Source organism: Cnephaeus nilssonii, assembly GCF_951640355.1.
Source record: "Cnephaeus nilssonii genome assembly, chromosome: 8".
NCBI classification, from domain to species: domain Eukaryota; kingdom Metazoa; phylum Chordata; class Mammalia; order Chiroptera; family Vespertilionidae; genus Cnephaeus; species Cnephaeus nilssonii.
Window position 1 is genome coordinate 12,236,994 of NC_137079.1, and position 14,394 is coordinate 12,251,387.

The 14,394-nt window shown below is 37.6% G+C and overlaps 1 protein-coding gene across 26 annotated transcripts in view; it reads right to left on the bottom strand.

Moving 5' to 3' along the window:
• The window catches only part of PCM1 (pericentriolar material 1), an 86,940-nt gene that overhangs the window by 14,767 nt on the left and 57,779 nt on the right, over positions 1–14,394 (bottom strand). For 16 of the 26 annotated variants that reach the window (XM_079779537.1, XM_079779529.1, XM_079779540.1 and 13 more), the window contains 6 exons: positions 14,235–14,291; positions 9,533–9,705; positions 9,097–9,228; positions 3,823–3,943; positions 2,257–2,415; positions 1,875–2,011 (listed from right to left, as the gene is read on the bottom strand). In XM_079779537.1, the coding sequence (XP_079635663.1) occupies positions 1,875–2,011; positions 2,257–2,415; positions 3,823–3,943; positions 9,097–9,228; positions 9,533–9,705; positions 14,235–14,291 (779 nt within the window). The remainder of the gene's footprint in view (positions 1–1,874; positions 2,012–2,256; positions 2,416–3,822; positions 3,944–9,096; positions 9,229–9,532; positions 9,706–14,234; positions 14,292–14,394) is intronic. The other 10 variants (XM_079779542.1, XM_079779522.1, XM_079779541.1 and 7 more) reach the window with 1 other exon arrangement.

Consider the following 14,394-nt stretch of genomic DNA (forward strand, 5'->3'; position numbering starts at 1 on the left):
ACACCCAACCAACTGAGCTGCCCAGCTAGGCCCACTTTCTATTTCTTGCACACTTTTTTCTTTGCCTTGTTCATTGTTATTGAACAAAATTAACAGTACTGCTTACCAATCTCATTCTCTCCCTGTTGGTAGGAATATAAATTGTTAAACCTTTCTGAGGGACAATCTATAGATATAAAAGCCTAAGCAACTATTCCACCAGTAGCTATGACATGCACTGACCACCAGGGGGCAGATGCTCAATGCACAGGCATGGAAAAATGAAACAGACTAATGAATCTCAGAGGGAAGCGGGGAGAGGGGAGGGTGGGAAGAGAGTAGGGTGGCACGAGATTAACCAAAGATCTTATATGCATACTAGAGGTCTGGTGCATAGATTTGTGCACCAGCGGGGTCCCTCGGCCTGGCCTGTGAGGATCGGGTCGAAACCAGCAGTCCGACATCCCCTGAGGGGTCCCAGATTGTGAGAGGGTGCAGGCCAGGCTGAGGGACCCCACCAGTGCACGAATCTGTGCACCGGGCCTCTAGTTTAATATAATGTCTCAAAAGTCTTGAAAATATTCAGAACCTTAGAATAAGAAATTTTGTATAAGAATTACTTCTCAAGAAATAAAAATGGGATATATATTTAAATTTAACTAAATAATTTAAGTATTTATAAAAGTAAAAAAAATAAGGATAAGTATTTAACAATAAGAACTGATAAAATAACAAAATTCTATGACTACTCAACCCTCAGAGTAGCAATCAACATAGCTCACTACTGGCAGTCCTATTTGGTAAACTCTAACTTTTCCTTTTTTGCACACCTTCTAGATGTTGAGTCATCTTGTCCTGGGCCCCAGTTCTAGGCCCTTTCTCTTAGCTAGTGCCTGCTTCAGGTAACCATCTACCATTAATAAGACCTGTCAGTTTCCAAAGTGTATTTCAATTGTTTACTTCTCCCCATCTCTAGCACTACACCCTTTGTCTAAGCCACTATTATGTCTCATCTGAGTTCATTGCGCTACTGACCCCTATAATCAATTGTCCACAAACAAACCAGACTTCGATTTTCTCTTGCTTAAAACCCTCCTGAAGTTTCCTCTTTAACTCTGAACAAAGTCCTAACTTCTAAGCATGGCCTATAATGTTCTACATAACTGGCCCTTGCCCCCTCTCCAATTTCATCTCTCACAAATTTCCTACAACTACATGGGTCCTCCTCTAGTTCCTTCAACAAGCCAAGTTAGTTCCTATCTTAAGGCCTTTAACTCTGTCTGAAACGATTTTGGTTTAAGCTGGCTCTTAATTCATATCTTTGCTTAAATGCTCTCTTTTCAGAAGCATTCCCTGACCATCCATTCTAAAATAGACACTATCATATCATCATATTTTAATTCTCTGCATGGCACATATCACTATCTGATATACCGTATTTTCCGGCGTATAAGACAACTGGGCGTATAGAAGATTTTCCTGGGTTAAAAAGTCGTCTTATACGCCGGAAAATACGGTACATTTACTTATTTTAAAATAAGTAACATCCTTGCATGTAAACTCCCACGACAGCAAAGGCTTTGACTTGTTCACTGCCATGTCCACAAAACCTGGTTTAAAGTAGGCACTTATGAATAAATAATGAAAGAATATTGTGTAACCATAGAAATATACTGTAGAAAGATGTTTATAATGTATGAAGAAAGCAGAATGCACATATATATGTAGAAAATATTACGGAAAGGTTCCCAAAATGTTGACGGGGCTATCTCTTGAGTGACAAAACTATGGGTTATTTTTAGCTTTTGTTTACGTGTGTTTTCTGAATTTATTACAATGGAATACTTTGTATGAACTAAAAAAACCAAAATTTATTTTTTAAAATTATTGCTTACCTTCAGAAATGGAATGACTTCTTTCATAATTGCTTTGATTTGTCGGTCTAGCTGCTGAGTATCAATTCTAGGACACGGGACGGTAGAAATTTCGCTTACAGCTTGTTGTGAACTATGATTTTCAATAATAGGAGTTTCTATTTTTAAAAAGAAAATGATAGCAAAATAAAGTCTGACATTATATGTATTTACGCAAAATTCTAAAGAACATTAAATTATGATTTAATGCTCAAGTAATACAAAGAAACATCTATGTAATTTTAGCACCCCTAATAAAAGAAAGTGATTAAAAAACCACTATTATACATCAGATGGGGCATTCAATTTTTATATATGGAACTATATAAAATGACTTTTCCTGTTAATGAATTCAACAACACACCTTTCAAATTATTACCAGTAGTCATGGCAGCAGCACCATTTTCATCCTCCATAATCCTGCAGGTACATCTCGCATTTGTGTTACTTTCAGCCTCAGTTTTCATACGTTCGTATTCCCTCATTCTGGCTAATGCTTGATCTAAGTGAATCACAGTGTTACCTGCATACGGAACAGAAATATGTCTAGAAGATGTAAAAGAAAATTTTTTCATGTATTCCTCTAAATTCATTAATAAAAAACTAATGTCTGAACATAGGAAAGGAAAACTAGCTTTAACAAGTTATAGGTATGGTACTTTTATTTAATCCTTAAAATAACTATAAAGTGGATGATAGAACCCTCATTTTCGGAGAACTTAAGTAAGCTGCACAAGTTGCACAGCCAGTTAAATGTTGGAAAAGGAACTCAGGTCTCTTAGATGCTGAAGTCAATGTATTTCAGTACATCACTTTGCTTCACTTAACAGTACAAAAATAAATTCCAAAATGTCATGCAAATTCTGATGCAAAAACCTAAGCTAAAACAATCAATTAAGAAAAAGAACTTAGAATGACATTTCCCAATTTTCCTTCGTCTACTTCAGACAAAGCTAAGGGTGAATGATTGTGAGGAAAACTAAAGGGGAATGGGTTGGTCAGAGTGTGATTTTTCTCTATTATGAAATGAATTCAGTACAGACTTAACAGGCATTTACTCAGAAGGGAACTGGCCTTAGAGTCATTGATAATCGGAATAAGGCAAAAGGAAGATTCATTGCTTTGGTACATAACTAATGACAAGGCAAGGTTTGGCTCTATCCTTTGTAGTAGAAAAATGCCTTTGAAATAATCTAAATCTTGTTCCCAACATATACACAAACACTAGAATACGACATCGGATTACCATATGAACTAGTGCCTAGCTTCTTTTGCTCACTATGTTTCTGAAATTAATCGATGCTGTTGTGTTTCAGCACTGGATACTCAGGTATCTTTGGATAGGCTACAGCCTGGAAAATGAATCAAGTGGTACTCATACATTTTCTTTTCCCTAATCTCCTTCCCAATTTTAGGACTCAGGGTTTATTTTCTCTACCTTTGAGTAATGCAAGCCTCTAAAACTTCTTTCATTATTACGCTAAGAAATTTCAATTCTTACCTCAAATTAAGAAGTTAACACTTTTATTAAAAAATGTGATTAGATGAGGCATTGCTAACTCTGGATTTTTCCCATTAAGTGGAAGACCTAAGAGGGTGACCTTTCTCTTAAGGAAAAGGAAATTACATTTTCTAAACTTCTCTTATGCTTGCTAGAAAGTTCTGTATATTTTTCATAAGAACATAACAAGATAAGTAAGACACCCCCGCCCCCCATCCCCATTTTCTTAGTATATGCAGTCAGAATGGTTAGATGATTTGCACAAGGTCAAAGAATTAACAGTCAAAGATTCCTGAATTTAGACTGATGGATAGATTTTTAAGTCCCTGTTCTACCAGAACTTGTCCTTCTAGACTATTGCTTCCTTATCAATGCAATTCAAAGACTGTAGTAAAGTCATATTCTAAGATTATAAAAAATTCTGCTTACCCAGATCATCTGTTGCAAAAGGCTCAAAATTTGAAGACACAGACAGGACACTAGCATTATCAGCATCATTTTGTTCACTTATTTTATGTGTTTCTCTCTCAAAGTTCTTCTCATAAGTTTCCTAAGTTACAGTTTTAAGACAAATAAAAATCACTAAAACTTCTTTTTAAAAGTTTGGTTAAATTAAAATTATAAAAAACTATTTGCATAAAAATATATACTTAAAATTATTATATAACCAAAGTTATAAAACATTAGAGAGTCACAGAAAACATTAAAATATTAAGTAACCTTGCAGAACACTTGTCCTTATGTACATGACAATACACAGAGCCAGCTACAGATTAAATTCTAAGTTGGAAAAGTTAATGTTGCAAATTATTTCCCCACCCTCAAGGAAATTCTCCTACCTCCAAATCCGAACAGTGCCCAGTACCTTTAGACTATGATATATAGTTGTTCCATATCAGAAGAAAAACATGACAGCATCGTTCATATTTTTAAAATCAACTTTATTAAAATATAATTTATAAATACACCCATTAAGTATACAGTTTGATGAGTTTTGAAAAATATGTGCACCCATGCAACCACCTTCCCTAAAAATAAAGACCATTTCCATTAGCTCAGAAAGGTCCTTTATCTCCACTACACCCTACTCATATGATTTCTATCAGCACAGGTTATTTTGTTGGCCTAGAACAGTGATGGCGAACCTATGACATGTGTGTCAGCACTGACACGCGTAGCCATTTCTGATGACACGCGGCCACATGCCAAGGATGAAACATTTGCTGCTCCTGAGGATGAAACATTTGCGACTAGAGTCTTGGAGTTAGTTTTTTCCTCAAAGTGACACACTACCCGAGTTATGCTGTTTTTTGGCGAAGTTTGACACACCAAGCTCAAAAGGTTGCCCATCACTGGCCTAGAACTTCATATAAATGGAACCATTCAGTATGGTACTCTTGAGTGTCTGGCTTCTTTTGCTCACTATGTTTCTGAAATTAACCAATGTTGTTTTGTGTTTCTGAAGTTCATTATTTTGATAGCCGAATAGTATCCCATTGTATGGATACACCACAGTTTCTTTATCCATTTATCTGTTGATGTTCCAGTTTGAGGCTATCATGACTAAAGATGCTATGAATAATAGTGTACAAGAATTTTTTTGAACATATATTTTCATTTCTCTTGGGTGAATACCTAGAAGAGAAATTGCTGGGTCACATGCCAAGTTTATGCTTTAATTTTATAAGAGACTGCCAAACTGCTTTCCAAGGTGGTTGTACAATTTTACAATTCCACCAGCAGTTTGAGAGTTTCAACTGCTCCAAGTTCACACCAACACTTCCTGTTGTTTAATTTCAGCCTTTCTGGTGGGTGTAAGGTAACATCTCATGTGGTTTTAATTTGACACTGGCCATTTACATATCTTCCTTCATGAAGCACCTGTTCAAATCTCTTGCCCATTTTTTACTGAGTTGATTGCCTTACAATTGACTTATAAAAGATTTTTATAAAACAGTCTGAATTTGTTATGTATAGTTATTTGGCAACTACATATACTGAGATTATTTTCTCCTAATTGTAACTTTTCAAAAAAACAGAATTGAATCAAATTTTCTTTCATAGTTAGTGCTTTCTGTTCTAATAATCTTTGCTTATGTCAAAATCATGAAGATTTCCTTGGTTTCTTTTAGAAGTCATAGTTTTAGCTTTTTTTCTGGACTTCAAGAAATTTCACATTAACTTTTGTCTTTAGTATGATTAGGGGGTGGCACGAGTCTCACTTGTATTTTTTTTTTTTTTTTAATCCTCACCCAGGGATATGTTTTCACTGATTTTTTAGAGAAAGCGATAGAGAAAAACATGGATGTGAGAAAGGAACAAACATCAATCGGTTGCTTCCCATATGTGCACTGACTGGGGGTTGAACCCTCAACCTTTTGATGTACAGGACGATGCTCCAACCAATTGAGCCACCCAGCCAGGTCTCACTTGTATTTTGACTGAAACTCATTTCATAATTATGTTCTTTCCCCTAGCTATTGATCTTTTAAAATTTTCTGATATTAAATGAAAGTTTTAGCCCAATTAAAGAAAATTCAGGTATTGGTGAACACACTTTAGAAAATGAAACCATTCTGTTGCTCGTCAATTAAGACTTGCTGGTGGATGTGCTTTTGCATTTTATAGCACCCGGAGTAGAAGATGCGAAGTGTTTCTTCCTCTGCTTAAACTTCAATTCCTCATTCTCCTTCACTTATAATCCCCACATGTCCACTTTTCCTTCTCTTTGTCCTGGGCATGAAGACTCCTCTACATACTCTGAAATGTGTGTTAACGCTCCATAAATGAAGCTCAAAGGGCCTTGGTCTAGAAACACGGAGAATGAGGCTCTTTATCTGTCCAATATGGTAACACTACCCATGTAGCTATTCAAATTAAATAAAATTTTAATTTAGTTCCTCAATCCCGCTAGCCACATTTCAAGGGTTCAATAGCACATGTCCAATGACTACTGTATTAGACAATGCAGATCTAAAACATTTCCATCGTTATAGAAAGTTCCACTGCACAAAACTGCTCTAGATCAACGGGTATAAACATTGGATGCTGTACTGCTGCTGCCAATTAAATGGCATTAATAAGGGAAGATGCTGACATTAACGCTGAATTTAAGTTTTAGATTAAAAATTAAAGAACTAGTTATTTAAAAGTAATACTAAGGGGACTGGGTGGAGGAGGGTAAAGAGGGAAAGACAGGAGACATCTGTAATACTGTCACCAATTAAAAAAATAAATAAGTAAGCCCAGCTGGTGTGGCTCAGTGGTTAAGCATTGGACAACCTATGAACCAGAAGGTCACGGTTTGATTCCCGGTCCGGGTCATGTCCAGGTTGCAGGCTCGATCCCTAGTATGGGGTGTGCAGGAGGCAGCTGATGAATGATTTTCTCTCATCATTGATGTTTCTTTTGTTGTCGTTGTTAATCCTCACCTGAGGCTATATTTCCATTGATTTTTTTTTTCAGAGAGAGGAAGAAAGAGTGAAAGACAGAGAGAAACATCAATGTATCAATGTGAGAGAAACACATCAATTGGTTGCCTCCTGCAAGCACCCCAACCAGGGACCAGGCTAGGGAGGAGCCTATAACCAAGATATGTGCCCTTGACTGGAATTGAACCCGGATCCTCTGGTCTGCAGGCCGACCCTCTATGCACTGAGCCAAACCAGCTAGGGCTCATCATTGATGTTTCTATCTCTTTCTCCCTTCCTCTCTGAAATCAATCAATAAAAATATATTTAAAAAATAAAAAATTTTTTTTACATTTAAAAAAATTTATTAATACTAACTATGATTATTTATGCCAAAACCCTACAATTATTGATTGAATCTTTGTGAGTCCCCTATTCACCCAAATTCATATGTTATATCCCTAACTCCCAATGTGACAGCATTAGGAGGTAATCAGGTTTAAGTGAGGTAATGAGGGTGGAGCCCCATGATGGCATTAGTGTCCTTAGGAAAATAGGAAGCGACACCAGGTCTTCCTCTCACTGCCACTGTAAGCACATGGGGAGAAGGTGGCCATCTGCAAGCCAAGGAGAGGGTCCTCAACAAGAAACAAAATCTGCTGACACCAAGATCGTAAACTGCTTAGCCTCCAGAACCATGAGAAATAAATGTTTAAATGTCTACAGTATTTTGTTTACCAGGCCAAGCTGACTAAAGCACCTACTTATTAAGCTGTACAGTACTTTTAAATTTCATTTACCAGTAACTTTAAAACCTTGTCAGGTTAATATTAATAAATTGTAACTCAATTTTCAAAATTTGCTATTGATGGTGCAGACCAATGTGCTTAAATCTTTTAAAATAACTTAAAATGCCTTAGCTGGTTTGGCTCAGTGGATAGAGCGCTGGCCTGTGGACTAAAGGGTCCCAGGTTCAATTCCAGTCAAGGGCACATGCCTGGATTTCGGGCTTGATCCCCAGTGGGGGGCGTGCAGGAGGCAGCCAATCAATGATTCTCTCTCATCATTGATGTTTCTATCTCTCCCTGAAATCAATAAAAATATATTTTAAAATAAATAAATAATAAAATAAAGTAATGCTACCTATAAAATTTGAATAAAAAAGGAAGCACTGGAGTTAAGGATATAAAATTACTAAAAAAAATTTAGAAAAAATACTTCATGCTCTCAGTAATTTCAATGTCTAATAAACTTTAATATAACCCAAGTAGCAATTCCTTACATTAACTTATACTTGACATTGTAAAGTCAATTAAAACCATGTAGTTTTTAGACACAGGCTTACCTTCGTTGGAGCCTAGTAGAGAAAGGTTTTAAGCAAAAAACAAAACAAAAAACAAACAAAAAAACAAATGACATGGGAAAGTATTGTTTTAAACATGAGTATAAGTTAAAGAGCAAAACTCCAGAAAAAAGTCTTCAATATTGTAAAAAAATTACTATATGTGAAGAGACAAGACAACCTTCAGGGAAAAACACTACTTCAGAAAAAAAATATGTTAACATATCAACAACGAGGAGAAACAGAGCAATAGGCTTTCAACTCTCCCAATAGCAGATATATGCTAATCAGTTACGGTTCTCTTATTCATCGATATCCAGGTGCTAGAGATGGCATAAAAAGAGCCTATTTGCTATTCCAAAACTACATGTAATCTTTTATGACAGAATCAGGGTCTGAACCTTTAAACAGGTGATTTCCAAATACTTCACATGTTATCTATCTCCTCAGTATCCTAGTCGTTTGCCATTTGGTCATTTAACAGCACCTTCCTAGCACCACCACAGGTCCTGTATGCTTTATAGGTGCTTATTTGGAGAACACAGTTTATTGAAAATATATCATTTTCCTCATCACTCTTTTCCATTTCCTTCCTACTTAAAGTTCCCTTCATCAACTTTAATGCATTAAATTACATTTCTGTCCTGAATGGCTTTCTTTTGTCTAGGCTTCTCTTTTAGCCCAAAGACCTGCTTTATCTTTATTTATTTACTGAAAGGTTCTGATCGAACACAACAAATTTTACTAAATGTTATGAGCTAACTTCTGTGATGAGCAAGAGAGATAAAACACAACTATTTTAGACTATATAATTGATAATTTATAATGTATTTTGTTTGAGTTTTTTAAAGCTGAAAACCAAATATTGACACTCACAATTTATAACAATTTAACATTTATTTACTACATACTGAAATTATGTATAGATTTCATTAATCATTGTCAGCTTACATCATCTGTAGTAGCGAGGCTTTCACTGGGAGTAAGTTCTGAGTTTGATGCTATCCAAGTACCAGAATTCACTGACTTTATATTTTTCACATCTTTTTCATGGTTCTCAGAAATATGTGTGGATACTATGTCCTAAATGAGAAAATAAAATATTTATGTTAAAACATAAATGTCCAACCAAAATTTAAAAGCAAAACCAGACAGAAGAACAAATTCAATATTCCTCACCTTATAGGTTAACTATGAGGAAAAAATAATACTGAAAAGTTGCTCAGAAAAAGATTTTATCTAAAAGCTATTTTAGCTATACAAGAACTTTTAGATAAAAGGCAAGAAGGCACATAAAATACAATCAAAAGACCTAAGAACAAGTATATACTTCAGACAAGACAGCAATACCAGATAGGGTAGGAAAAAGAATGGTAGTACCAGCTACCTGCAATGCATATAAAGCCCTCTGTCTTAAGTAGTCTGTATTGAGTAGCTGAAGCTCATGGAAGAGTTCAATAAGAAAATGTGGACGAGATTCATTTTGAGAAATTAATGTAGCTACTTCAGAATAAATAGTATCCCTCAAAGCTTCGAACATGGAAAAATCACTCCCAGTTTCTGGAAGATATAAAATATCAGAAAGTTAACATTGATACATTCCTGACAATTCTATTAACTTGTATCATTACTCTCAGCCTTAAGTTACTTAAAAATCATAGCATACTTAATTCTATTTCAGGGCTTTTAAAGTAGAAAGAGAAATCTTAAAAATACCAAGATAAAAATAATCATGAAAATATCAAGATATATACTGTACACTAAAGAAATACGTAAATGTATAAATAATATTATCTAGTATTACTTGGACCACAATTATTTCTCAATTAAAAAAAAAAATCTGGAAATGTTATCCACTCCATAGGACTAATCAGTGGAAATCTTTCAACATCGGGATGAAATCAGCTAAGGCAAATAATTTAATTTTCTTGCTAATATGAACTTGTTACAAAGAAGGAAATTTAATACTGAGAATAAATGCTACTAATGAGAGTTACTATTTTAAGCTCTATCTAGTTATCTACAAATTGTCAAATCTTAACTATGACACTATAGTATAAAAACTGAATTTGCAACTATAACAAACATAATAGGCCAATTTTTCTACAGTATGACATACTGGCATACTTACTAACATACTCAGTATAAGTTGGAGCTGCCATGGAGATTTTCAGTTTCACAGAACCAGGTAGCACTCTATTATTTAGCAAAAATTCTGCCATGTATATTTATTGATAACACAGAATATCACCCTTAATGATGTAGTCATACCTCTACTTTTAAGAATACAAATTAGGAACTGTTTCCATTTTTATTTCTCTGTGAAAAAAAAATTATCTCCAAGTGGTTCTTCTATCAAATTCTGTAAACATTCTAGAACAATAGTAGAACCACATGTAGTAAAGTATTTAAAATTCCAAAAATCAGTAATAAATTTCTAACAAAGAAAATTTAAAATGCTGTTTTAATATATTATGTTTTCAGGTAAATATGCAAAGATCATAAAGATTTAATTCACTTTTTGCAAAAGAGAAATAAGAAAATGCAAAGCCAATGGAGTTTAATACAATTTTGCCCAGCCAGTGTGGCTCAGAGGTTGAGAGTTGACCCAGGAACCAAGAGTTCATTGTTTTGATTCCCAGTCAGGCACATGCCCCAGGAGGCAGCCAATCGATATTTCTCTCATCGATGTTTCTCTCTATCCTTTCTCCCTTCCTCTCTCTCTAAAAATTAATAAAGGAAAACAACAACAACAACAAAAAAAACTTTACACTAATGTCCTAAATAAATTAACATGTTCAGGTCTCAATTTCCACAAGTAAAATATAATAAAAATAATAAATACACAACTTCCCTATCTTGCCTCAGACATTTATGAATATAAAATAATAAGATATATTAAAGTTCTCTTAGTATTATAAAGCTAGAGGCTGGGTGCACGAAATTCGTGCACGGTGGAGGAGGTTCCCCTCAGCCCAGTCTGCACCCTCTCCAATCCGGGACATCCCTCTCACAATCCTGGACTGCTGGCTCCTAATCGCTCACCTGCCTGTCTGCCTGGTCACCCCTAACTGCCCCCTCTTCCGGCCTGATCGCCCCTCAGTACTCCCCACTGCTGGCCAGGTTACCCCCACTGTCCCCTCCCTGCTGGCCTGGTTGCTGCTAACTGCTGCCCCCCCTCCCCCGGCCTAGTCTCCCCTCACTGCCCCCCCCCCCCCGCTAGCCTGGTCGCCCCTCACAGCCCTCACCCCCCGGCCAGCCTGGTTGCCCCACGCAGCCTGCTGTTCAGTCATTTGGTTGTCCCTCACTAAACCCCCTGCTTGCGTGGTCGCCCCATGCAGCCTGCTTGTTCAGTCGTTTGGTTGTCCCTCACTAACCCCCCTGCTGGCCTGGTCATAAGCAGCCATCTTGTGATGGCATGAGGGTCAATTTGCATATTACCTATTTATTATATAAGACTAGAGGCCTGGTGCATGAATTCATGCATGGGTGGAGTCTGGCTGGCCAGCACCCTGATGGGGGCTGGGCAGCAGGGGGGAGGGGACACGGGAGGTTGGTAGGCTGGCCCTGCCCTGATGGGGTAGGGGGCTCTGATTGGGGCTGGGCCGGCTGGGGGAGAGGGGCGGCGGGCAGTTGGGGGGGCTGATCAGGGCCCCCATTGGGCTGGTTGGCCGCCGCAGTGCATGTCATAGCAACCAGTCGTTCTGGTTGTTCTGCCGTTCTGGTCGCTTGGCTTTTATATATATAGATGTCCAAGTGTGATATATCACTACAAAAATAATCTTATAAGCAAGAACCCAAACTATCTCTGTAGGAAATCTCAACTTATAGGAAAAACCCAGATAAGATACATGCAAACTTTCTATATATATATATGTTTGACACAGTTAACTTAGAAAATGTGTTATCTCAAAGATAAGAATAAGCATATTTAATATTTTTCATCCCTCTGTATGGTAAAATTTTCACTAAATTATATCATTAAAGATCAAATTATTCCCAAATAATTGAATTATGTCAAACACATGCTTTTTCATACCTCCCCTTCCTGGCAAGAGAGGGGTGGAAAGTTTTTGCCAGGTTCTCCTCCTGGACTAAAAATCATTGATCTCAGTCAGGTATCTCTGATTCCATCTTGTTTTTGCTTTTTGTTTTTTCTCTCTTGGGGTTACAGGGATGGGTTAAAAAGGTGAAGATGTTACCAGACAGGGAACCTACTAGTAGTCCTAAGTGGGACTGCCTCAGGCCAGCCCACTGGTATGTGGGTTCTTGACTTTGTGCAGGAAAAACTTCACAAGTCCAGATGACTATGGGGATACATTTATTAAAGCTGGGGACAGTGAAATAAGGAAGGGCATGGCATAGAAGCAGCAACAAGAGAGCCCAGGCTAGGTTGCTTTAGCTCACTAGTAAGTCAGAGAAAGGGGGACCTTGGAGCAGGTTCGGGTGGTTAACCTGGGGAGAGCTATGCCTTCCCATTGCTCCCTTGGTTGCAAGTCTCATGGGGTTCCTTAGAGGTCAGGGGATGCATGTCTGTGGGAGAGGATCTATCCTCTTTTTACCCTCTCTATTTTCATTGTTCTTTTCCTTAGCAAGTGCCACTGATATAATTCAACTTTGTGCCAGGTCCTTGTTTTTCTTCCTTAGATTCCCCTAAGGATTCATAATAGGCTTTTATTTTTTATTCATGTGCAGTACAGGAGGCACTGAAAAATATTTTAATTCTACTAGAGGCCCAGTGCACGAAATTCATGCACTGGGGGTGGGTGTCCCTCAGCCCAGCCTGCGCCCTGTTGCAGTCCGGAAGCCCTCGAGGGATGTCTGACTGATGGTTGGCAGTCAGACATCCTTAGCGCTGCTGCGGAGGCAGGAGAGGTTCCCGCCACCACCGCCATCATGGCTGAGCTGCTCTTCCCCTGTGGGAGTGCACTGACCACCAGGGGGCAGCTCCTGCATTGAGTGTCTGCCCCCTAGTGGTCAGTGCACATCATAGCGAGGGGTTGAGCAGCCTTAGCATATCATTAGCATATTACGCTTTGATTGGTTCAATGGACTGAACACTTAGCATATTATGCTTTTATTATATAGGAAATCACAAAGAACCATACTTAATGAAAATGCATAATTTAAGACAAAACCAGCATTTTGGAATCTGTAATTTTCCATGATCTTTATCACTAGAGGCCCAGTGCACAAATTTGTGCACCAGTAGGGTCCCTCGGCCTGGCCTGCGGGATCGGGCCGAAACCGGCTCTCCGACATCCCCCGAGGAGTCCCGGATTGCGAGAAGGCACAGGCCAGGCCGATCAGGGCTGGGGAGGGACACAGGAGGTTGGCCAGCTAGGGAGGGACTGCAGGAGGGCACCAGGGTGTGTCTGACCCATCTCACTCAGTCACAATTGGCCGGACCCCAGCAGCAAGCTAACCTATGGGTCGGAGCGTCTGTCCCCTGGTGGTCAGTGCATGTCATAGCGAGCGGTTGAGCGGCCTGAGCATATCATTAGCATATTACGCTTTGATTGGCTGAATGGCCGACCGGTTGATTGGACACTTAGCATATCAGGCTTTTATTATATAGGATGGTCTCTGCATGTCACAGTTGTTTTTGTTTAATGGTTTATTTTCTATAGATGATGACTGGTAATGAAAAATAAGCAACTACAAGGCATACACAATACTTAACACTGAAAATCAAGAGGTAGGAATAAAATATCTGTATTTGTTTGAAAAAATTATTAATGCTCTTAAGCATTTAAGACATACTAAATTAACTTTACTAAACATGAAATTATAAAAACATTTTCTGTTACCCATATGGATGTGTTGGTTATATTACATACACTAACAGAAAATGAAAACCAAAAAGCAGCCAATTTTACCAAGTAAAGAATTACAAATGAAAGGCTTTGGAATGTTATGAGTATGAATTTTCTTTGACTTTTACAAGCCAAATAACATATGCACTAAGCTAAATCTAAAAAATATCAGAACAATGAAAAAAAAAAACCACAAAAAAAACCCTAAGGATTTTTAGAACCAATAGCAAAAAATTAACATAGAGTGGACACCAAAACTAAACATACTGTTACCTGGCGCTTCATTGCATGCATTTCTGTTAGATTGCTGTAGTATTCTCCTAGCATGTGCTGTAGGAAAGGGCAGACATAGGATGAACATAAAATGTGTATGATAGGGTCTATAATATAAACAAGTGAATAAAGAAGTTAAATAAGCAAATTCCTTTAAAGC